This window comes from Aulostomus chinensis, chromosome 10, assembly GCF_037954235.1.
Source record: "Aulostomus chinensis isolate RoL2024-O1b breed Wild chromosome 10, RoL_Achi_v1.0, whole genome shotgun sequence".
NCBI classification, from domain to species: Eukaryota; Metazoa; Chordata; class Actinopteri; order Syngnathiformes; family Aulostomidae; genus Aulostomus; species Aulostomus chinensis.
The window spans coordinates 11551708-11578289 of record NC_141329.1 but is presented as its reverse complement, the minus strand read 5'-3'; the positions used below and the strand labels follow the sequence as shown (position 1 = coordinate 11578289).

Here is a 26582-nt window from a genome sequence, read left to right as displayed (position 1 = left end):
ACAAAATGTAGATTCCTGTACGACGTGAAGGCTGGCAGATAACAAGGTAATCAGAAAGAGGGAAGGAGCCACAGAGGGAACTGAACACATCCCCAACAGTGAGGGTGAGAAAATATGGACATCTTTTCCACATAACACGCTGAGAGGTTGTTAAAGACACATACGGTATTTTCGACTCACACACACGCACACGTGCGCGTGCACACACACACACACACACACACACACACACACACACACACACACACACTCACCAGGCCTGAGGTTTCCTCTTCAGTAGGCCCTGTCTCCTCCACTGAGAGTGAGGGCTGAGGTGGTACGTTAGCTGACGACAAACCTTCTCCATTGCCCCCAAAGAGTCACCCTCCTGTTGGACACACAGACACAAACCCAAACACTATCAACTCAATTATAAAGTGCTGTAGCTCAGACACTTAAGCAGCTGCCCCAAAAAGAAACTCACAGTACAAATAAAAGAGCAAGACACAGCTACTAAAACACAGGTGTGAATGTTGCAACAGCTCCTGCTATACCAAATAACAAAGTAACAGAGTCTCAACCCAAAACAGAGAGAATGTATTTGCTAAAATAATAAATTCTACGACTAATTCAGTATCAATAGCACTTGATTTATTTATATCTTTAACTGACCATTTGTTGTCACCGTCATTGCCAGCAGACTTATGCACAGGTGCCAGATATCAAGCCAGGGATGGTGTGGGAATCTGACATTTGGAGTCTCTTCAGACACTTTATTTCCTGTATCCCAATTAATGTTTATGCACCACTTTGTGCTTTTTATGCTATAATTTCTATGTCCTCCCTGCTACTCTGAATATAAATGCAAAGGAAGTCAATAAGAGAAAAATACACTTGCATGAAATATATTTTCTGATTTTATTTTCAAATATAACAGCATGGATGCGAGCGAAATAAACTATTTGGTTTATTTCGAAAGAAAGGGAAGTTGAGGAACAGTAAATGACCCGGTAGACCAAAGAGCCAGTGTGTGTTCTTTCACAGTGTCCGACTGCAGTTACTGGATCTGCTGTTGCAAAAACTGGAGGTGACAGAAGCTCATCATCCGCAGGCTCACAGGCAACCATCAGTTTGTGGGTCAAAGGCAAAAGGAGAGTGTATGTTGTATGCATCAATATGTCACCCACATGCCATTATTCTACAGGGCAGTTCTCAGCCTCCGAATGAAAAGAGGATTTACAGCAGAAGAGAGTCATTGTACTGCACTAGTTTGATCGCAGCTGCACGCAGTAGTGTTGTTGTGTACATCTTCGGCGTAACCAATTGTGTTGATGCTGAAAGAGCGTGAACATCAATATTTTCAATCAACACATCTTTACCTCCAGCAAAAAGGAGTAGGTTATGTCACACAACCACCACACTTTGATGGTTCTGTTTTTTCTTTGATCGATCTTTAATATGTTTGGTCTCTTGACTGTGATTTCAAGGTTCTGACAAGTTTGATGTTGATCAGATGAATGGTTGCTTAGTTAATTGTCTCACAGACATACAGAGATTTTTGCATTATATCAGAAAGATATATTACCGTCCCCCAGAACCATTCATTTACGTAACTGCTACTTCAGTACAGTCTTCTGTCTCTCACAAAATATCACAGTTACCTCCAAGGCCACAGTGCTCGATTTGATTGACTCGCGTTCTGATAACGAACCATTGCTAGAACAAAAGACTTGAGGTTATCTTTATGGTTGACTCAAACTCTGTTGGATCTCTGACTCCTACATGATGTCACAGAGCATCAAAGTTATCAAGGCTGCGTCCTGACTGTCATCTCCGTTATTAAGACCCCGCCCCAGACCCTCATGACTCACTCAGTCAGTGAGTGAGTGACCTTAATTTATGACCTGATAGGTCAGAAATCTGTGCATAAGAAATGCGTTGCAAAACTTGGTACAAAATTTGATGGTTGTGCGCTGTGAATGCTCCCTGATGACATCACAGCCTCTGACAAAAACACGCAATATGATAGAATACTGACAAGTATGTTTTTTTCTGCTCAGAAAACATGCACGTGACTTTGGCGCGAGCTACCAAAGGGGTTAGTGAAGTGACTTGTACCCTAGGAGGAGTGGGAAAAGGAGTGGGAAAAGAGAAGTATCATACTGGACAATAAGGAATGCTGGAATAAGACAAGGCAGTCGACCGACAGGAGCAACTACACCAGGGTAGAGTTAATGGATTTTGAGGAGCAAAGAAATGGAATATGTAAAAGTCTAGTCTCCAATATGACAGAGGAACACAAACACACACAAATACACACGGGGTCTGGGGAATTGAATGCTACAAGGTGCACTGATTGGATGAATCGATAATTACAAGTTTTGCTACATTACATTATTTTCGTCATCATGTTTGAGTGTGTACACATGCAGGCAAACATCCACGTGTCTCTCTCACAGGGATCAACCACGGATGAGAGAAATTACAGTTATGTAACATAAGACTAGTTGGTCGTGATGCTACATCACCGTAAATTTAAGTGTTGGTCATTAGTTAAAGCTGCGAACGGAACACTCAGCAAAGGAGGCGATTTCAGACACACGGCTACGCATGCACAGCTTCCACCGCACCCATCTGCCTTTGAGTCACCAGAGGCTGTCACTCATACTGAAATACATTTATTCAATTGGTGAGTCAGGTTTGCAGTCCCCCCTGAATCCAGACTAAAACAGATGGAGTTGATATCAACAAAGACATGCAGTCTTCCCTAAACTGTGAGGTAGTTCAGGTGTGTGTGTGTGTGTGTGTGTGTGTGTGTGTTTCTGCAATAAAAAAGTGAGATGAGTAATACAGCATATATGAAAGTCAATGAAGTGAGAGTAGCTCTGAAAACTTCCATCTCTTTTGCTGCCAAATGAATTTCAACTTTTTTCCAAAGCAATGAAGCGATAATTATGCCAGAGAGTCTGAGAGTCATTAAATAAACCAACCTGTCTCTCTAACCACAAAATGAACATTATATTCTTCATGAAAGAGGCACATATACTGTATATCATAGATGTACTGTAGTTAACCTATGATTTGTCTGACTGGTGTGTATGCTTTTTCTCCATGGGCCCTACTTTCCCATGTGTTTGGGTCGAAATGTTGAGCGAAACCTAAAGTATTGGAATGATTTTTGTGCACCAGTGACAGGCTCAGCTTATTTTCAGTGTCTCATAACATAATTTTGAAGATCTTTCGTTTATATACGTTTCCACATCTGTAGGGGAGCATGCGTTGATTTAAGTAATCCGTTAAAACAATATCTAATCCAAAAAATGTTTTTTTCCTTTCCAGGTCTCTCAAATTCCCTCCTATCAGGCTGCACCAGTAGGTCCCTATTGACTCTCCACTGGTCCAAAATGCTGCTGCCTGCATGTGGACTAGAACTAGTAGAAGAGACCATGTCTCTCCTGTACTGGCCTCTCTGCATGGCTCCCTATCAAATTCAGAATAGAATTCAAAATTCTCCTTCTAACATACAAAGTCCTCAACAGTCAGGCACTTTCATATTTGACAGAGCTCATAGTCCCTTATTACCCAGCTAGAACCCTTCGCTAACAGGATGCAGGGTTCCTTGTGGTTCCTGAGAGTCTCTAAAAGTAGAATGGGAACCAGAGCCTTCAACTATCAAGCTCCCCTCCTGTGGAACCGTCTCCCAGTCTCAGTCCGGGATGCAGACACCCTCTCTACCTTTAAGAGCAGACTTTAGACCTTCCTTTTTGTTCAGGCTTATAGTTGGACTGCTTAGGCTGGCCCTTAGATATGCTGCTATAGGCTTTGGCTGCTGGGGGATCTCCCATGGTGCACTGGGCTTCTCTCTCTTCCTCTCTTTCCTCCTATATTTGTCATACATAAATCATACTCATACATGTTACTAACTCATCTTCTTCTCCGGAGCCTTCAGGCTCCCCACCTCCCAGATCCTGGGTGCTGCTGGAGGAGGCTACAGACCTGAAGAGGCTCAAGCTGCCACCCATAGCTCCACCTGCTCACGTCCCCGTCTGTCCATCAGTCTCTTCCCTTTCTCTCTCTCTTTATCTCTGTCCCTCTCTCTCCTTCTGTATATCTGTCTTTCTCCATTATCTGTCTTTGTCTCTGCCCCGCTCTCCTGCTCTCTTTCCCCCAACCGGTCAAAGCAGAAGGCCGTCCCCATTGAGCCTGGATCTCCTCGATGTTCCTGCCTGTTAAAAGGAAGGTTTTCATCGCTGCTGTTGCAGGATGTGCTGCTGATGGAGAACTGTTGGGTGTAGATTGATTGAAGGAGTGTGGTACTGGACCTGCTCTAATTGTGAAGGGTCATGGGAGAACTTTTGTTGTGATTTGGCGCTGGACAAATAAAATTGACTTGACTTGACTCAAATATATGTCTTTAACTCCCCCCCCAAAAAGATATTCCTCACCATGCACTGCACTTGCAGAAAGAGCGGACCTGTATATTTAGCCTGAAGCTAATTGTGCCACATATGCAACAACTGAGTTAAAGTTGAGCTGAAAACAAACTACAACCTTTCCAAGTAAGGACAAATGTTAGAATAAGGGTTTTTTTTTAATTTTTTTGGCTAAAAAGAAATGTTTCTCTGGATTAATGAACACACAGCTGAATAAAGAAGATGCGCATGATACGGGATGATGCAATTGAGAGTTTGTAAAAGGAAATTTGCTGTTATTTGCTGTTGGTGGTCATGGAGCTCCATTAGCTTCAAGCTAAATGTAAGTCACTGGCCCTTTCTGCATGCAGGAGTCACAAAGAAGTGATGCAAGAGGGAAAAAAAAAAATCTTTGTGAGCTCAAGATTCTTATTAGTGAGTACTTGAGAGGCAAAACACATAATTTGGGTGAAGTATCATTTTAACACATCTGCAGCGTCGAGGAACTGCAGTGATGACAACTTGACACAGCGCTGTTCTTGTGTTGGCCATAAAAAATACATTACCCCTCCACACATCCACCTCTTATAACACAATGTCTTTTCTTCAAATTCTGATGTAACATCATGTAACCCTGCTCAGTCTTGCGTGTCTACACTTCAAGGGTTTAAGTTACTTGATTCACCCAAACAGGCTCAGATATTTAGTTAAAAAACAAATGTTTATACTTGTCAAAAAGGTAGATGCTCCTTTATTATGACAGCTGATCATGTAGTTTGCATCTGTGACACCTTTCAAAGGCTGATAGCATGCAACAGGTGTTTTTTTTAATTTTGTGACGGAACTGTTGGCCTCTATTCTCTGTGGCTGCTTTTTATTCAAGCAGCTGTTTTTTTCCCCTAACACCCTTGGTTTTGCGCAGTAAGAGTGGTTTCATTACGTCCATAGAGCTGCATTAATGGAATTGTGTTGAAATGAAGGTGAGAGAGACCTCAGGTCAATGAGAGCAACACCAGTGTCAGTCTGGGTACACATGACTTCACTCTGGCCTTCTGACTGCATCCTTCTTTCCTTCCTCTCTGTTTTTTTTAGCCATCCCTCCCTCACCTTTCCTCTCTCAGTCTCCTTCTCCCTCTGTTGTCCTTCTTTCCTCATTTATCCTCCCCCTCCTCTCCTTTCCTTACATTATTGATACAGAACACATCTATGAATCTTCCTTTTCTCCCGGGAGCTGATGACCTCTCTTTCTGTTTCCATCCCTCTCTTATTTATCTGCCTCCATCTTTAGTCCTTCCCCTCAGGCTAGCCTGATGATAAAGTTACTCTTATTTGTTACTGCTTGTACAGCTAATTTACTGCTATGCTGTTCCTCAATTCTGCAGTTTAATGCCTCGATGACTCAATTTAACTGCTCCCATTTCAACAATAGCTGATAATAACACCGTCTTCCATATTAAGAGGGACTAGAAATATAGTTTTATTATATAAAATTACAATTTGTAAAAGTGATTACAGTTAAAGCCTTTAGTCCAGAAAAAATAAGATAACCACAATTTTATTATACTTCTTAAGATTAATAGTTTCATATTTTATTTCTGGGGAAGTAATATGACAATGAACCCTAAAAAGACCACTGAACTGAGCCAATTGCGATGACTTACATATGCATGTGAAAGAAAAATCTAACGGATACAGATGGTAAATGGTAGCAAAAAATGTGCCCACAAACTCAGCCAGAAACCTGGGTGTCGTGATTGATGACCAGCTGACCTTAAAGGTTCATGTGGCCTCAGTTTCTAGGTCTTGCCGTTATGCCCTCTACAACATCAGGAAGATCAGACCCTTCCTGACCCAACAGACCACACAGCTTCTGGTTCAGTCTCTTGTCATCTCACGCATTGACTACTGCAACTCTCTTCTGGCAGGCCTCCCTGCATGCTCATTCAAGCCTCTGCAGATGATCCAGAATGCAGCAGCACGTCTGGTCTTCAACCAGCCCAAAAGGGCACGTCACCCCGCTGCTGGTTTCTCTTCACTGGCTTCCAGTGGCAGCCAGGATCAAATTCAAGGCACTTCTCTTGGCTTACAAAACAATCACAAGAACGGCTCCAGCCTACCTGGAATCCCTGATCCAGGTCTACTCTCCTTCTCGCCCACTACGCTCTGCATGCGAAAGACGCCTGGTGCTTCCAGCCCAGCGCTGCTCCAAATCTCTAGCCAGACTCTTCTCTTCTGTTGCTCCCAAATGGTGGAACGAACTACCGAACTCTGTGTGTTCTGCTGAGTCCCTTTCTACTTTTAAGAGACAATTGAAGACTCATTTGTCCAGAGAGCACCGAGGCACTGAACCTGACTCTTCTCCTCTTTGTCCTGTGGGGTAGAATAAGTCAGAGGGTCCAAGACCCAGCACTTAGTGATTATGTAGCACTAACTGTGTTGTGTGATGTTGTATGTTTGTTATATAAAAAAAAAAAGAGGGGGGGGCGACACTTCTTCTGTGATAGATGGCAGTACCTGTGACCAAATCACAACTGAAGCACTTTTGCGCTTCCTATGGGCTTTTCCTTAAGTCTGAATTCTTGCTTGTGTTGTCCGTCGCTTTGGACAAAAGCGTCTGCTAAATGAAATTGTAGAAGGTTGTAGAAAAATGGTAACCAGAGATGGTGAAAAAAGACAGCACGCAAAAAAAAAACAACCTGATGATGAAACAAAGAAGGAGTGGAGACAAAGGAAAAAAAAGTGGAAGCCAGGATAAGAATGGCATTCAACAAACTTGTGTCTATGGGAAACAAAAATCTAATATCAAGCCCTGAGAACTTTGAACTTCTGAGTTGCCCATAAATATAAAGTTTGTAGTAGTAGTTTCTTACAGGGTGACTCTAAATCAATGGAAGCAGCATTGTGTGAGCTCAGTATCTGTGTGTTTAACTCTAAAACAATTATTTTTATTTATTTTACTATACAATAACCTTCTTGTTCATTTGTAAATATATGCACACACACACACACACACACACACACACAAACCTACTTACACCTTTTCTCACAGTGAGATAAGAGTGACTTCTGTTTAGGTTTAACGCAGGTCAGTTCAAACTGTATTTGGTCATTTTTTTCATTGGAGGCCTTTAAATCTTCATGGGTAAATTGCAGCTCTCAGCTGGAATAGAAATCTCACTCGGTCCATCCTTTGAAATGGAATGTCAGTGTGAGTTTGATATGAAAATACAAAGAGAGAAAATTGAAAAAAATGTGGTACCGAACAGATGGGGAGAGACTGGAATGAAATCTGACGTGTGTTTACTACGACAAACAATAATCCCACGGATAAATAGTTCTGCTTCATTTATGTTTTTGTGTGAAGATGTACGATGTACCTGTGAAGACTTGCTGTAATATCGAGCCCCTCCTTAACAATGCATTCACACACCTCACTGTGAAGGCTAAGGTCGTCTGTGTTTCTCCAACAAGTTGCTATTGCCTTCAGGGTCTGAATAAAGGCTGTTTTGTCTTCTGCTTTCCAGAAAACCAGTGTAAAACTGATCTCCGGATGAGTGTAACAACCGACGTGCTCGTGCTTGCTTGTATCTTTGAGAAGAACCGAATTCTTTAACTTGGAAAAATGCAAAAAGGCAACTGTTGCTCCTGCAAATGAAATACGAATCTGCAAGTTTTCATGTCATGATCCAAATACCTATTCTCCTGCACATCTAATAACTGGACGATTGCAAGGATTTGCTAAATATGCATGACAGTGAAAATCTTCTCCTTTCAAAATTGTAATAACTTCGCACAAACGTATATGAATGAATCCAAAACTGCAGCTTATACATGTTGATAACGCTTAATGTATATATCTTATTATATATTATTATGTCTCCAACAGCCAATGACATTTATTTTCTTTTGACATAGTCTTTCATAAGTGGTAAACATGGAGTCTAAGGACCACCAGGGTCCATGAGAGCCCCAGGTTTTTGGGTGCACAATTAATAGTGTTTAATGGGTAAAATGATGAGTTAACACAACAAAAGGGCAAAGGAAGTCCCTGTTTATTATTGTATTGATTTTACCCTGTTTATCTGAGTGGATCTCTGTCAAGCAGGGCCCAAGCTGGGGCTCGGTCAAACACAAACGTCATTGCTACTTTCTATCCAATGCAAATGACTTTACATTTAATTTAACAAGCTTAAATAAACACACAAACTTGCGCTATCCTGCACTGGCAGGTATGCTGATATGTCTGCTTCTTGGCGGTCTATGCACTCTGATCACATGCCCTCTAAATACCAGAGTGAGGCCGAACACACCCTGACCGAAGGCGCACACCACTGCCTGGCATCTTAGATTGCTTATAAAGGGTCCTAAGCTACATGTACTACATTTAAAACAAACAAACAAACAAATAACAATAAAAACCAAAACACTACTACTTAATGTAGTGGTGCATGGCTAGCCCAGCATGTCAAATCTTCCAATGTCCTGAAAAAGAGTCCAACGGTAAGAGGTGCAGCAACTCTGGCCTCCACACCCCTCTTCTTTGGAAAAAAAATAAAAGTTGTTCACACAAATCAAATTTTAAACACAATGCCACTAAAAATTTTGATCCAATACCTCAAAAAGCTGGAGCACAAGAAACAGTGTATGTACCAAAACTCTAAACTGAGAAGAATGACTGCTAGAGGACGGGGAAACAAAAGTAGAACAAAGAACAGGTGAAACTAAGTGGGCACCAAAGTTAAAAATACCACCATCAAGTAAATGAGTTTGTTTATGTCCTTTTAAAGATGCCACTGCAACAGCTGGCCTTAATCAGCCTCAGGGGCAGGGGACATAGGAGGTGAGCTGGGATTGGACGGTGGGTGGACCAATCTGCTCCTCGAGATGGCCCACTCTGATTCATATAATTACACACACACTGATTTAATACAAGGGCAGAAGGTGCAGTGGCTCAGGGCCTGAATGTAACTGCTCCAATTTTATAGACCTTCTTAAATTTAACAAGCTGGCCTCCCACCTGGTGCTTCCATCCCCCCAATTACAGACATCCGCTGTGTCGTTTCACCCAGTCACAGCTGCAACTGAAGATATCTACGATTACATTTAGAACAGGCAGAATGAAAATTAAAAACATCTGTACTTGAGGTGTCTCTAATAACAATTAATTGGATAATATCGACAACTTGAAAAGAGCTATAACAAAATTAGCTATAACTAAATTATGACTCTGATTCCAGTCTATCTACAACACTGTTTTGCCCAGTTGGAACTTCAAATGAGATATCATAAAAGGATGATATATATTAAATCAAGGGGAACCGGAGATATCTTTTAATGGAATTATGAGTCATCAAAATTATGTATATTTTCATTGCAGATATCTATAATTGCATAGTCTATATATGTAATGAAACCCCATACACATTAAGATTCATTATTAGCACCATATTTACTACATTTTTGGTAATACTACATACTGCTTGAGTACAAAGGTTGACAACTGCTGTGGTTGTACTTAGTTTTAAGTGTAATGCCTCAAGCAAATGACTGAAGGTGGCCGCATTGAGCGCTCTGCTTAAAAAAAGGCAGATTTCTTGTAATGTAACAACTTCAGATAAAACAAGTTATTTTCTGAACAATTCAACTTGATAAACAAACTTGGTTATCTCGAGATAATGCATAAATCAACTTATGACCTTGCGGTAACAGTTTTGAAAAAGTTGGAACTTTTTGAACTCGCAACTTCTTGAATGATTTAACATTATAATAAAAGAGGTGAAAGTCATAATTAAAATTGGAAAGAGATAATAAAAACAATTTAATGGGTCTCAGAGAAACGGCATCGGCAGCATCAAACACACACACGCGCGCACACACACACACACACACACACACACACACACACACACACACACACACAGATACTCTTTTTTAGCCGACTAAAGCAAGGCTGTCGGATTCACAGACAGAGAAATGACACAAAAGAAAACTTCAAAGGGTGAGGAAAGGAAGAGTAATGCAACCAGGGAAGAACTGAGAGGGTGACAATAAAACAAGTTCCAGAGAGAGGGAAAAAAGAGAAATACCAGATGGAGGACAGACAGAGAAACACAGCAGCAGAGGAGAGACAGCAGCACATCTTTCAGCTGCTGTAAGTACAGACTCTCAAGCCGCCCTGCTTAGCTAGTGTCACCCAGCAATGACTCTGTGTCAGTGTGTGTCTGTGTGTGTGACAGAGAGAGAAAGAGAGAGAGAGAGAGTGAGAGAGGAAGAATAAATGTCTATGAGCATAAGAAAGAACATGAAAAGGGTGAAATAATGTGCGATAAGCTTTGCCTTTGCGTGTGCGTGCATGTGTATCCTTATGTAGTATGAATGTGCACGTGGGGGTGTGCAAAGATGTTTATTTTGGATAGTGCGGATATGGATAAAGGCATGTAGTACACGCCACTAACTGTACTGTGCGCGTCGTTTGAATTGTGTGTTTACAACAATCTGCTGCTTAAATACATGAAATGAATTCAATTTCAACTGCTTTTTTTTGCCAAAAATTTCAGTCCAAGAGAACAGGAAGGAGCTGCTATTGGAAATATAATCAGCACCTGCCTTTAACAGGTTAAGGTTCAAATGTCGCTGAGAACCCACCTCTGCAAGTCCTGAGTGACCGGCTGTGGGGTCGTCCAGGGGCCTGAACGTGTAAGGGTGGTGGGGCAGCAGTTTCAGAAGTCTCCCTTTGTCTACTTTCAGCTGGATATACAGATCCTAAGATCATCGTCTGTGGGAGCCCAGCCTCTGTTGAACTGGATGTTCTTCTCCAATAACCATCAGCTCATGTTTCATTTTCACAGCACCAGTAGAGGAAGTTTTATCCTTGCCATCATCACTTAAAATTACACTGCAGGCTCCCATCGAAAGCTGGGTATCATGACTGGTGCCATTAGCAGTGCAGCAACTCAATACCGCTTCCTGAACACTTATTTTGACACCGATTGGATCAATTTTAACAAAACAAAATTATATGACCCTTTTTGTCACTAATCTGTGCTTCTAGTGTCAGCTACCTGACTTCCTCACACACTCCAGACACTAAGATGACAAGAAAACAGAGCCAGCCTGACCCAGACACTTAATATAAGTGTTTATGACATGTGATAAATGCCATCGGGCAACTGTGTGGGTCCCTTAGCAGAATTTTGCTTATGCCCTGAAAAGGGGCTCCGCATGAAAATATAAACAACTTTATCAAAATGCATCTTAACGTAATTTATCTGCTTCATAGCTTTCGTTTTATGATTCAGCACATTGGCATTTTTGCAATCAACCATCAACAGTTTTACAACATAAAAGATAAACCAGGTTCCATTTTTTTTTATAGATATATGCAACTGCGGGACATTATAGCCTCATACCTCAAAAATGACTTCCATTTATACCTTTCTGAACCAAAGCTTAGCTCAAACCCAGAGCAGGTAGGATAGTTTCTCAATCGGCATAATTTGACAACTTTCCATCGCCTCAAAAACAAATAGATTTTCATGAATTAGTGATCCGGAAGCTTCATCTGGCATTTGTGGACAAAAAAATAGAAGCAGGAACGGTACCGCCATCATCTTCTGACTTACTGTTCCGTGATTGTTTTCCTTGTTTGTTGCTTGGGAAACCACAGCAATTTGCAAGTTTTTCTAGTGGTCCGCCACCACTGACATGATTACCAATTACACTGAGAGTCAGTTAATTACTATTATGATGATCATAATTATTACTGGATATTACTTTCACATTTTTTCTTAAATTCGCCATCAATCACTAAGGCAATTGACGGCCTGATTGATGATGGCAATCATTTTCAATTGTGGCCCCAATTGTATGTTTTTGTTGTTGTTGTTTTTTACTTTAAGAGAGTAAAAAATTAATCATGTTTGGTTTGGTTAGCGATGTATTGAAGGTCTGGCGGTGGGGACTTTGGATTATTTTTGAATACAGTCTGCTCTATATTCATTATAAAGTGAAATCTCTAATAAAAAGACCATGAGTGAAAAATACCGTAACAGTTAAATGATTGGAAAATTGATAACACCTTCCAATAAATTGGCAAAGGAATGCTTCTTAGTTAAGTGAACAGATAAGTAGATCAGCGTAGGCGTAATTACGCAGCAATGAAAGCATTAGGGACCTATTTGTTGATTACATCAGCGTTAATGCAGCTGTGTGAATATGGATCATTCGGAAAAATGGACAGAGATCTGAAAACATAAAGCAAAATCCCTTTTGCTAATCTTTTACCAATTAATCAATGTCTGCTACATTCTACAAGTGGCGGCACGATTAGCCGGAGTCTGAATATACAGTAGGGAGTGCGTGGCCTTTAAATGAAGAAGTATATCATTAAATTGAAAGTTTGCACTATTTGAGCAGATTTAAGTAGAAAAAGTACATCATTTCCATTTGGACTGGAAAAAAATAAGTATTGTCATGGCTCAAAATTGTTTCAGACATTGGACTTTCCACGATCGTACAAAAGGCCACATGCAGTTCGTCAGATTCAACTTAATAATTCATCTCACTTCCGGTAAAACTTCAATTCCTGTGTAAGGAAGAAGTCAAGTAAAACCTTGATTGTTCCCCTGACAACAGACTGAAGCATATCTCTGAAATTCCATTTCTACGCAGTGTGATAACAACTTATTATTAATAAGGGGTATAATATTTATGTGTGTGTGTATATCCAATATTTATTTATTAATAGTTGCAAGCTGCATGATGCCACACAGCCACCACTGTAAACAGACATCCTGCAGACACCCGTGGGTGACACCTCACAGATACTTGTGCAGGAGACTAAATCAGAGCAGTGATCCAACACAAAGCAGAATGAAGGAAGTGACACGTCTCTCTCTCTCTCTCTCGCTCTCTCTCTGCCTCCTTCTTTACTTCCTCCCTCTCACTGCATTTCTCTCCTCACATAACAACCTCCTCTCTGATGTTTGTTTCTTTAGAGCCCACATTATTCTCAGCCTCTTATCAATGCGGCTCAAACTCATCAAAACTTCACCATTTGTGTGTTTCTCACAGAATTTTCCTGTCCGCCCTTCATTTTGAGACACAACATGATTCTCAATCAATCAATTCTATTCTAATACATATTCTTGTGTTTCATACAACTGTGGTCCAACATACTACTTGTAGAAACTGTATCATAATTACTCCGATGAGCGTCTCCTCTCCAGCATCCTGCTTTATTGAATATCAGATTATGTAGTTTGGATGATCTGTGGACTATAAACTGTCCACAGATCAGTTCTAGTCAGGGATATGTCTTTGGTTTCCTCCTCACCTTCAACTACTTACAGAAAACATTATATAAAATATATATATACATATAAAAATGAGGAGTACGGGGATTAAGCTTCATACCATACATACTAAACTCAAGAAATGATTAGCAGGATTATATTTATAACCACGTTGCAAAGTTTTACTGAGTTACTGACGCCTACGTAGCTACCGCAACAAATTAGATCTCATCGCTTGCAAATAATACTGTGGAAAAGATCTCATTGGGAAAAATGTAATTTGAGAAACTAATAAGATGTGAGTGCCGACTGAACACAATCTAAGAAACGGGATGAGACGTTTTGCTGGAATTGGCTCTCGTCTTCACATTTGTCATTTGCTTTACATGAAGGCAAACCAGTGGCAAGAATTTGAAGAGCGTGTTGTGAGTACATTGCAATGAAAAAAATCGAACTGCATTTTTATGACTGGATTTATGTCCTGTTTTTTTTTGCTTGATGATAATTAAACAAACATTTATTGAAAAAAAAGGTGATTAAGTGGTTTTGTTTTTTTTTTGGAATGACCCACGACACTGATCGTGAAAGAAAACTGATTTTGAACTTTTTAAATTTCTTTTCTCAACCTTTCTATTTTACAGAATTGGGACATTACATAAAAATTTAAAAAAACAAACAAACAAACAAACAGAAAAACAACAAAAGAAGATATACAGACACTTGAAACATAATAGCCTTGACCTTATCCATGTGATATTTAATTATAATGTTACTTTTATATCAATATATCCCTACTTGTTATTTCCAGTCCTATGTTTTTACATTATGTTTGTTGGAATTTTTATTCAAGGCAAATGTTTGTGCTGCGATATAAAATGTAAACACTTATGTTGTTGCAGACATACACAGACATATGCTGACATTACTCTGGGGCCACCCCTCCAATTGAATGACTTCACATTCATTGCTCAATTTAGTGTGAGCATTTGTGTGTGTTTGTGTGTGTGTGTGTGTGTGTGTGTGTGTGTGTGTGTGTGTGTGTTCTAATAAGCTAGCCACACCTGCAACACTTGTTGTTTCAGCCATCAAAATCAACATTACCCTCTGCTTTCCTCTACTGCTGTGCAACATTTGATACCCGCTGTTACCAAAATTACTCTGAGCAGAACGCAGTCTTCATCTCCATCACTCCATCTTCCTCTTCCTGCATTATTCATCCATTCTAGCTGCTGTCATGCTTCACCCTCCCTCAACTACGTAGCGGATTGCATGAATGAACAAACACAAAGCACCGTAGATCCCTCAAGGACACTCACAGCTACACAACCACTTAGAGCAGTTCCGTAATCAAATAATGTCTGACAAAATGAGTCAGAAGATCATCTGATAGCTGTAACACAATGAATCACATCAGACTGTGTGCGTGTGTGTAAAAGCACAGGAGTTTTATGATAAGTGTCAATATTCACTGCACCTTCTTCATGTTTCCTGATTTTTCTGTGTGTGTGTGTGTGTGTGTGTGTGTGTGTGTGTGTGTGTGTGTGTGTGTGTGTACGTGTGTGTGTGTGTGTGTGTGTGTACGTGTGTGTGTCTTACCGTCTTAGGGCAGTGGACATATCGTGCCAGGCTGATTATCAGGTCATGGGTGATGGGGTCAACAAGGTTTCTAAAACTGGCGTAGCGGTACAACACGTCATCCAGGGATGTTGACTCCATGCCCAGGTCCTACACACACACACACACACACACACACACACACACACACACACACACACACACACACACACACACACACACACACACACACACACACACACACACACATTAAATAACACTTCGACAATGTGTGAGTGTGAGTATGTGTACATATATGTAAAGCTTTTATATAGACAGCGCTCCTCTCTGTTAACGTAATGCAACACAGCTCACACACGCATGGGGAAACCTATGGTGCAAACCACGGCAAACACACGCTAATACTTGTTAATTATCACATACATTACATACAATATTTGGGGTTTTAAACCCACAAATTCCTCTAAGGCAAGCAGACTGCAACAAAAAAGCTTTAGCTATGCTGCATTGTAGCCCTCCTGACACCCATAAATAAAAGCCGGTCAATTTACTAGAGAGGGAAATTGAACTTTTGTCACATTTCAAGCTCCACCAAACCTGATGATGAATAAACCTGTTGGCCGATCTTTACCTATGAACAGCAATCTTGCTGAATCCTCAGGGGAATCTATTCGGAGTCCACATCCAGCTAAGGACAGTGCAAATGCCCTGATTGTTGTTCAGGATGCTTTGGGAGGAGACTTTTGTGGATTTGGTGCAACCAAAAATCCCCACATACATGTCACACATGACTCAAATCCCATCAAGCTCATGATCACTGATTTAAACCGTTTGCACCCAACTTCTCTCCAATAAGCAGACTGTGATATGAACTGTGCATGACAAACTGTGTCTGGTTATGTGGAGGAACAAGTCGGATTTGACAACCAAACTTTTTTTTTTTTTTTAATAGAAAGGGAAAATAAACCTAGGCTGATAAAAGGGACTTCTAATCTTGTGAACAGGTAACAAGGTAGCAAGTAACTGACATGAGAAACTGAACCAAAATACACTCTACTAGTGATGCAAATAGAAACAGGCGGAAGAGCATGAGGGCAGGGAAGGAGCTGGTTGGGCAAGAAACCCTGTTTGCTGTCTACTGGATACACTACTTAATACCAGTTTTAAATCCCCAAAGGCATTATTTTCTATATATCATGTGCTGTAACAAAAGGTTTGTAATGTGCCAGATCAGAAAACAAATGCGCAGATGCAATGTATCTGTGATGTATCAATCCGGCTCCAACGAAAATTTGGAAAATTGCATTAATATAGTAGCATAGTAGCTCCCCCGATATACAGTATATACAGATAAAGGATTAAAGTGGGGTGAATAAATGTATTGTGAAGAATGTCACAAAGCTGCTGTTACTGACACTAATACTCGTGCAAATCACAGTGCTGGCAGAGCATATGCAGCCTGATATTTATTTGGATTCACAATTTCAAAGGCATCCAAAACAACTCACTTTGTTACATTTTACACTCTTTTAGCATCCCAATAAATCTGCAGTGTTCTCTCTTATACTAGTAATGGTACAAAAATGAAGTTCCTCCTGAGTGTGGAAGTAAAGGAAAGGCCACAATGGTTGCGGAAGGTGCTCGGTTAATGGCAGTTTGTCAATTAGATTATGAGAAGGACATTTCCTCCAAGCTCATGCAGTGTCCAAAACGGGAAAAAAACTGCCATATAGACATTGCTAACTCTGTAATACACAGTTCATCTGTCCAGTCCAACTGCTGATGGACTGTCATTTGCCATTAAATTTAGTTCAAGTAGTAATTTAGAGGAAGATTATTGCTATGGCCTTCGGCACTTTAATCAAATACCTGCAAAAACGGACATTCTAATCAGCTAGCTTCAATTAATCACTGACCTTACAAATTGGGGAAGCTAAGGTTAGCATGCTAACATGGACAACAACAGCAGCGAGCGCGGAAATCATTACACAGGATACGTCGACTAAGTATCAGCATGTACGTATGTTAGCATGCTGATGTTAGCATTTCGGAAAGACATTGGCTTGTATGGCCTAACAGATTCCCGATCAAGGCTTATCACCAAAGTCCTGACGCTCATCAGAAGTGAAAGCTAGCTGATGGATTAGTTGTAACATCAGCGTGCAGTATTCTTTGATAGTTTGACTGAAGAACGTACGAGAAACATTGGCAAATATTCGGCAACTTGTCAAGGAACCTCGCAAAGCCACTTTTGATTTCACACTTTCTTCTTGGTTACATTCTTTCTTCTTCTGTAGATGCTTTTCTGTACTGTTTCCATCTATTTATTCAGTCCAAAGTGGCAACAGTAGTGTTGTCGAAAAAAGTTGTTGCTGTTCTGTCTCAGGCTTTCTTTATTATAAAAATAACTTCAGCTCACTTCCCTTTTAGCTAAAAGTTAAAACTAAAAAAATCACTTTAGCATTTCATTCCAGCTTTTGTCTAAAATTCCTATTCCTAATTTAGTTGTAAGATCTCAGGTAGCCACCCCATTGAAAGTCACTGTATAGAGTTGACTGATAGTGTGATGGGCTACTGTTACAATGTCTGCTTCCTGTACAAGTCTCTCAGTAACTATCAAGGGAACTATAGCCACTGAGTTATGACTGACCTGTTAAAACACACCCACTTAAGCAGCTGTGTACATCCTGTTGCGTGTCTCAATGTGAAATATTTTTCCACTGTGTATGCATATCTGTGACATTCAACTTTGAATCATAGATTCCTAAAACTTGATTGTATTCCTTGTACTTTTTGAAATACAGATATTTTCTGTATTTATCCTTGTATCTCTGGTGTCTGTAAAGTCATATACTGTATATACTCCGCTCTATGGAGAAGTCAAGAGAACCCTCTGCTGATTACCCCAGCTTGACAAGCATAGATGTGTGTAATCTTTGCAAATATAGTAAAAGTCTGGTATTTAGCTGGTTAACTATAGCTTCTTTTTGCCAGCATGCTATCGACTGTCTATCTAAACTCAAAAGTCATCATACACGAGACAGCTACTGGGGTGAAAACAAGGGAAAGCTTTACAAATACATGAGAGATTCCCAGACATGGTTGCAAATTTCTTTTGTCATATAAAAGCTGGACATCCCTCGAATTAGTTACATTGTAGGTGAAAACATTAGGGAGGAGTTTCAGTATTTTGAAATGGGTCTTCAAATCACATTTGTGGTTATTTTGTGCACAGTTGAGCCTAGAAATGGAAGTTCCAGCTCTAAGTTGTAGGCGTTAACACAGACGATACATAATATCTGCTTTGGATGACACAACGTGTAATATGCAACAAGTCGTCTTTTTCTGTTGGCACCGCTATTTTAGCTGTTAATGCATTTCAATTCGTGGGTAACAGCAGGCTTAGTGTATCTTTTCATTTGCATGTTTGGGTTTGTTTTTGCAGACAGTTCAAAGCCAGCTAAGTGGCAACAAGGCTGCTCATGTTCTAAAAGAGGAAAAGAGAGATGCTCGCTCTCCTATGACTCACTGACGGCTCCATGCTTCCTATTGTTCTGCGTAGGAGGAGCACTAAATAATGACAGGGGCTTTGACTGAATGACACAGACACAAACACACACACATGTACACACACACACAAACATGTACAAACACACACAGACACACACAAACGCACACTAGGAGAGTTGTGATTGGCGACCATCAGATAATGGAGTTTTAAAATCTCCTAGGCAACTGTGAATTCCGAGTTTTTAGGGCAGGTTTTAAGTTGGTTTTATTTGCAAGGTGCATAAAATCAAAAAAACAGTTCGACCAACATTGGCGTGTGCATGAAGGACGTCCAACAGTATGATGTGTTCAAATATGTTCTTGAGTTATGTTGGGACACTGCTAGAGGTACAGTGTAGTTCAGGGTTCAATGATCATTTTTACGACCAGGTAACCAAATGTCGTGTCGCCAGTCATGTTGACTGCTGTGTGCACAAGTCTGTTTACTTTGGATTTAAGAGGAGAAGGGGAAGGATCCAACTGACGTCGTCGTCGTCCTCCGCTTCATCCGGTGGGTCCGGGTCGTGGGGCAGCAGCCTCAGCAAGGAAGCCCAGACTGTCCTCTCCCCAGCCACTTCAAAAAGCTCTTCCAGGAGAATCCCGAGGCGTACCCAGGCCAGCCAAGAGATATAGTCCCTCCAGCGTGTCCTGGGTCGGCCTCGGGGCCTCCTCCCGAGGGAGGCGTCCAGGAGGCATCCTCACCAGATGCCTGAACCACCTCAACTGACTCCTCTCAACATGGAGGAGCAGTAACTCTACTCTGAGTCCCTCCTGAATGACTGAGCTTCTCTCCCTGTCTCTAAGGGAGAGCCCAGCCACCCTGTGGAGGAAACTCATTTCGGCTGCTTGTATTCGCGATCTCGTTGTTTTGGTCATTACCCAGAGCTCATGACCATAGGTGAGGGTTGGAACGTAGATTGACCGGTAAATCAAGAGCCTCGGCTTCTGGCTAAGCTCCCTCTTTACCACTAGGGTCTGGTTTAGCACCCGCATCACTGCGGATGCCGCCCCAATCCGCCTGTCAATCTCCCGCTCCATCCTACCCTCACTCGTGAACAAGACCCAACTCCTCCACCTGAGGTAGGACCTCCCCCCCGACCAGGAGTGGGCAAACCACCCTTTTCCGTCTGAGGATCCAACTGACAACATGGGATTTTAGGTCAAATGCCGATATTAAGGAGTAAAACATCTGTTCACTGATTAATCAGCTGGAAATCTGAATGTGTATATTTAAAAAGATGATTCAAACACTTGTAACAAAGATATTGTTAGGAAGCAGAACATTTTACTGTTTAACAATAAAGTACTTTTATAGCTTAAAACAACATCAGTGAAAGACAGCATATTTTACAGGACAAAAGATGCAAGAACAATTTCAAAATCAAACCAAGCTGCTGTGTTAACGTCACCTAAAATCTGCTCATTGTCGGCTGAATGATCATTGACATTGGCTAAATAATTGTAATATCATCTGAATCTTGCTGATAGTGACTGTGAATATTATATTTAAAAAAATATATCAAACTTTAAAATGTACTATCATCTGCCAATACGAATGACGTGTCAATATTATCGTGCCTCCCTGAGGCAATCTATTACTTAAACATTGGTTCCATCCCTATTTAAAACTCCATCCATCCATCCATTTACGACTGCTTATTCCTGTTAAGGGTTGCGGGGGGGCTGGAGCCTATCCCAGCAGCCTTCAGGCGAGAGGCGGGGTTCACCCTGGACAGGTCACCAGTCCATCACAGGACCAACACATAGAGACAGACAACCATTCACACTCACAGTCACACCTACAGTCAATTTAGAGTATCAATCAGCCTCGTCCCCTCTTGATGTCTTTGGACTGTGGGAGGAAGCTGGAGTACCAGAGAGAACCCACACAGGAACAGGGAGAACATGGAGACTCACACAGAAAGATACCATGTTCGAGCCGGGGCTCGAACCCGGAACCTTCATGCTGTGAGGCGACAGTGCTGACCACTGCACCACCGTGCTGCCCTCCATTTAAAACTAGCAGAATAAAAATAAAACATTATCTTTTTTACCTCATGTGACTCCAGCAAGTTAACTGTCCTTTTTTTATATGAGAGGAGACTGAGAATTTTAAAAAGTGCTACACTGCATGTTTTCGACGAATTGTGATCACACTGGCAGAAGAATAGGAGGCAGTACAGAAAATGTGTGTGCGTGCGTGTGTGTGAGAGAAGGTGAGTCAGAGCAGCTCAGACTGCATCGCCTCTCATTATGTGATAAGGATTTGAAATGATATGCAAATACTGTAGATCGCACGTCACTGGAAATTAATCTTCAACCGCTCTCATCTGAACCCAAACCCTGATAGGCTTCTAAACTAACAATTAAGTTATTTACACAACAGCATGCTGACGATGTGCGTACGTGTGTGTGTGTGTGTGTGTGTGTGTGTGTTGGGCTCTGCAAAGCAACAAATTCATACAATAGCATGTAAAATCATTTTAGGTAAGATGTGCATATATCCAGAAATGTCATACATTATTAATAGTAGTCCCTAATGAAAAATATATGCCAAGCACAAATAAAAACGCAGAGTCTACTTTTATCAACTCCAGGGAGAATCAGAGTACACACATTCACTCAAACCATTTATGGTACAAGAAAAACACAGCGAGCTTTCACAAAGCTCCGCCCACACTAATCAGAGATGGTCAACATCAAAGCGGCAACCTTAACCCAGCTGCGCGTGAACAAAGATGGAGCTGGAGACAGACGTTTCTGAACTCTGCAACTCAATTGGTGGCTCTTTGGTAAATGAGAAAAAGGGTGATGGAGCCATACATGAGGCAGATATTGACCTTTATTAAAGATCCCATACTGCCCGGACAGTGCCATCCATCTCTGATATAACAGCGACTTTCCTCATGCTTACTGCCAGGAATCTACTCCTCTTAAAACAATCATTCAGTCTGAACAGTCACTTCAGGTCATCCATCTTATTAGGTGGCAAAAGCAGGGTAGAGAAATGCAGCACCACCTCATTTCACGAAGCCGATGAATAACCATTGGATGCTGTACTAGATGTCCGTGATTCTTAACATTTGGAAGTTCATACTTAGATGAATTAAAAAAGTACTTCATCAAGGTTCTGTGTAATGCTCCTCACCTCTCACAGGCAAGAAATCTAACAGTGGCACCCCCATACCTGGGAATCTTTAAAGGCAAAATGAAGTCAGATTCAGGGGGTGACTGATAAAAAGTGCTGTGATGAGCAACCATGAACAAAGCAAACAGCTAGTACAGCTCAGCTGAGCTCGGTGTGTGAGCTAAAAAACACCCAAGTCTGTGCTTGGACCTGATCCAGTCGTGATCGCGCTAGTTCCCAGTTCACTCAGGGATATTGAATGATATCCAACAGTAGTTGGAGAATTAGTTGATACCTAACATTAAACTTGATTTGATTCATACTTGTGCGTTACATTGATGGGACAGGTTGCAGTGTAGGTACAAATGACAGCCTACCCTGAGTTGTAGCCTAACTTGCACCTACTTGGCTATGTAATGATGCTTCCAGTCAACGCAGACTGTTTGTGACTGGTCCACTTTATCAAATCACAGTCCTCTCATGCAGTTTCACATCTCACTTCCACACCTCCTCCTCCTCCTCCTCTGCTCTCAGGTCTTTCAGACGTTGATGTTCTTGATTTGTTAAACCTGTGTGATTTTGTAAATAACTGTGCACCATCTCCAGGAACTGGTTGGGCCACCCACCGCCCAATAACAACTCGCCTCCGCTCCTGATTATTTCTCCTTTCTGCAACTCCATCCATCCACCCATCTATTTTCTTCCACTTATTCCTGTTAAGGGTCGTGGGGGGGCTGGAGCCTATCCCAGCGGCTTTCGGGCAAGAGGCGGGGTTCACCCTGGACAGGTCACCAGTCAGTTGCAGGGCCAACACATAGAGACAGACCACCATTCACACTCACAATCACACCTACAGTCAATTTAGAGTATCAATCAGCCTCGTCCCCTCTTGACGTCTTTGGACTGTGGGAGGAAGCTGGAGTACCAGAGAGAACCCACACAGGAACAGGGAGAACATGCAGACTCCACACAGAAAGATCCCGTGTTCGAGCCGGGACTCAAACCTTCTTGCTGTGAGGCGACAGTACTAACCACTGCCCCACTGTGCCGCCCCTTTCTGCAAGTCTCCACTTGTGTTACTAACTTTATTCTACCCAGTAAATGTTTCATACTCTGCCCCTTTGTTGTGCATCAGCTCTGTCGGTTTTGGTGGCACTGTGTTTCAAATGTAAGCAGACAGGTGCTACCCTACTCGATGTGTGCAATTATGCAAATCTGCCATTTCCAGGAGCTGATTGGTCCTCCCACTGCCCAGACACAACTCTCTCCGCCCCTGATTCTGCTAGTCCACTGCTCATCAGCATCACCATAGGATGTATCAGCCATGTATCGCTACACTTCAGGGGCTATTTGTATTTTGTGTTTTAAATGAGTGCATGTACCTTAGTGTACACCTCAGACAGACACTCAGGACACATATTTAGACATAAAAGACTTTAATCCCCCCATAAACACACACACACACACACACACACACACACACACACACACAGTATTTGTTCCTTTGTATGAGTGTCATTAGGTTTAATGATGCCATTTCATCACTGATTGATTTTTTACTTTCCTCTCCCCGAACAAGCTGGGGTCATAACAGTCCTATTTACTAACAGTAAATATAAATGTTCAAGATTTACAAGCCAAAACTATTTCAACCACCATTTTTAAAGTACACACATAAATTCAACATAGAAACACCAAAGCCTCAAAGTATGAAGCAAGAACATCCCAGAAGGAATCTATGTTTAAATGCTTGCATAGGTCATGTGATACTACCTAGAGTCAATTGAAAATATTTGTTTGACAACCTGAGCCAAATCTTACCACAGTGATGACAAATCATAACAATACAGAGTCAGTACGGTGGCTATACAACTAATAATATATAGATGTAAATACATTTTTTAACTCAATTAAATCAGTATTTAGTATCGATACTAGGAAGAAAAACATGGCGTCAGAACATCTCTGGTCTGACTGACCTGAGACCTGTTGATAATACATTGTATTTTCCCCCTCAGCGTCCGCTGCCCGTATATCCTGTCCGTCCTAATGTTTTTACCACTTAAAAATAATGTGTAAGTAATTTGTTAAACCCGATCTGTTACAGTAACAGTAAAATAAAACGTAACCAGTATCACTGACAATATTAGGGCATAACATCACTCAACAATACTTTGGAGTTCACCCCTGACATGGAGACGAAGGTATGCACTTACAACAAAGATTCACTATTTTGAATAAGCAATTAGAGTTAGGGGGTGTTAAATAATGTGTGAAGCTTTGCAGATGCTTTTAGAACACAGACATCACGAGTAGAGAAGGTGTAAATGGAAGGCAGAATTCTTCCACATCAGTACAGTTTTAGAAGAATTCCATTTTTGCCACAAAGACATCATTCTGCTGTGAAGTCAACCTAAACATGACATTTTCCAAATCCCCATCAACAGTTGCATGGAGTTGTAAACGCAAGTGCAACAGTGGCTCGTATGGATCTCAGGACAGTCACTGTAAGGCTGTACACCCAAGGACAAGCATGAACTGGCTACATCCATCATTTTTGGGAGGTGTGGGAAAGATTTCCAGGGTCGTGAGCATGAAGGAGTTTTTACAGGACAATGCACTTAGGAGTTTTGCTGTTGTTATCTATCCGTCACATTAACATCATGCTAAATCTATGTAGCTAGCTCCTTGAGCATTCATTCAACCACAAAGAAGTGATGCAGGAGCAAAAAAAAAAACCAAAGCAAAACAAAACAAACACCTTCCTAAGCTCAAGACTGGGACGAACAAAATACTATTTTGGGCTAAGTAAATTATGACTTAAATTGAGAAATTTATTATAAAGTTGGCATCAGAACGATTTAGGGCTGGGCAGTATATTGATATATAATGAATAATCACTAAATGTGATGCTGTTTCCTGCTTTGTTTTTAGCATACAGAGAAAGATTTTCTCTCAAAAATATTTCAGACATGTCCATGAACTGTATCACACTGATCATAGGAGAAGAATAACACGTGACATATTTACCTACTTGAGCAGATAACATGATATATAATGATATTGAAAAAAGTGCTTCGCCGTATCATATTTTTTTGTAACTAAACCCTTGTGTTATTTGCGACAGTTCTCGGGGCCTAAATACACCAGCTTCACCTGCATCACACAGCATGAGTGGAGTGACAGCTGTTGCAGTCGTCACTGGTAGCAGCTACACCGACCACATCGATGGTGTGACGGGTTGATTTGGGTTTTTTTGAAAGCTGGTCTATTTTTTTCCCTTTGTTTTGCAACAGCGTGGTTCTACAGTCATTTATAACGGTATAATAAGCAGAACAAATTCAGGGGACATGTCACATCAGCTGTAATATAATTTGTAGCACAGTATGACATCATTGCAGCATATGCAGCAATTTGTAACCACAGATGTTTTCAACAACTTGGAGATACTGTCTGCAACTTGGCTGCACATCATTTATATTTTTATTGATATAATGTGCATTATGTTGACTGACTGGTGGTAGCAGTTCACAAGTATCTAAAATCCTGTTGCTACCTCATCTTTCCTGAATTGCAGCCAAGACACGCAGCAGTGTGTGACAACCTACCAAAACTAGAGGTAATCTTTCAGGAAAATGAATCTAAAGAGTACACCGAGGTGATAGATTGCTTTTGAAATGTTCAAATTTAGCTGGTTTTGGAACAGACAGCAAGCAGCTTTAACACCACTGCACCGTGTCATTTGAAGTACATCCAAAACAGAGCTGAATCAATCAAACCAGATACTTGCCTTCATCTGCTGGTACAAGAAAAAACAATTCAAACGCGATGCAAGCAAAAGGTTGTGCTGTTCTATTCTGACTCCCAACTAAAGAGATGGAGTCATTTTGACAACACACATCGAAACACCAGCGGCAATACTTGCTTAATTAAATGTAGGAGAAAGACTAGGTCCTTGTGATGTTGGAAACTGAATTATAATCACTTGTCATTACCAGCTAATGACCATGTGCAGTTAAAATATTAATGGCAACCACAACGTGACAGCTTACATTAATCTGGCAAAACACCAGAGGATGAGTAAAAGAAGGCCCATTGTGCTTATTTCTGGCAATTTATTTTAATTTTGGGACAGCACTAGAGAGGAGATTTAGAGGATTCACAGTTTCAAAAAAAAAATCTTCCACTGGCCCTTTTTGAGGGGACCAGATTAGCACGGCTAGTTAGCATGGTAAAACGGTATGGTGTCCTCTCCCACTGCCTGGCTGAAAGTCCCTGAAGTGACTAAACATGAAACACACCTTAATTTGTTTTGCCTGTAATGTTCAATTTAGTTAAGGCCCCACACCCCAACTAGCGGCTTGTCCTCTCCTCCTCCTCCTCCTCCTCCTTCTAAAGTAAGTAAAGTAAAATAGCACCACCTTCTGTGGTGAAGCGTGGACATCCACTTTTAGTGACGTCACGGGGATATTAGCGCTATCCACACGTATTAAACAACTAGAGCTCAGGGGGTGCATTTATCGGCTCAATGTGGCTTCCTGAGTACTTCATTGAACATTGGATATTGTAGCATTATTAAAGCACCATAGGGTGCCTTCATAAATCCAATGCAGCTGTTAAAAACAAACCAACGAGGATGACGAAGGT

General features: G+C 41.1%; 1 protein-coding gene across 2 annotated transcripts in view; it reads right to left on the bottom strand.

The window, feature by feature from the left end:
- The window catches only part of lrrc75a (leucine rich repeat containing 75A), a 64046-nt gene that overhangs the window by 33079 nt on the left and 4385 nt on the right, over positions 1 to 26582 (bottom strand). For both annotated transcript variants that reach the window (XM_086216032.1, XM_086216033.1), the window contains 2 exons: positions 15281 to 15409; positions 255 to 367 (listed from right to left, as the gene is read on the bottom strand). In XM_086216032.1, coding sequence (XP_086072158.1) covers positions 255 to 367; positions 15281 to 15409 — 242 coding nt within the window. The remainder of the gene's footprint in view (positions 1 to 254; positions 368 to 15280; positions 15410 to 26582) is intronic.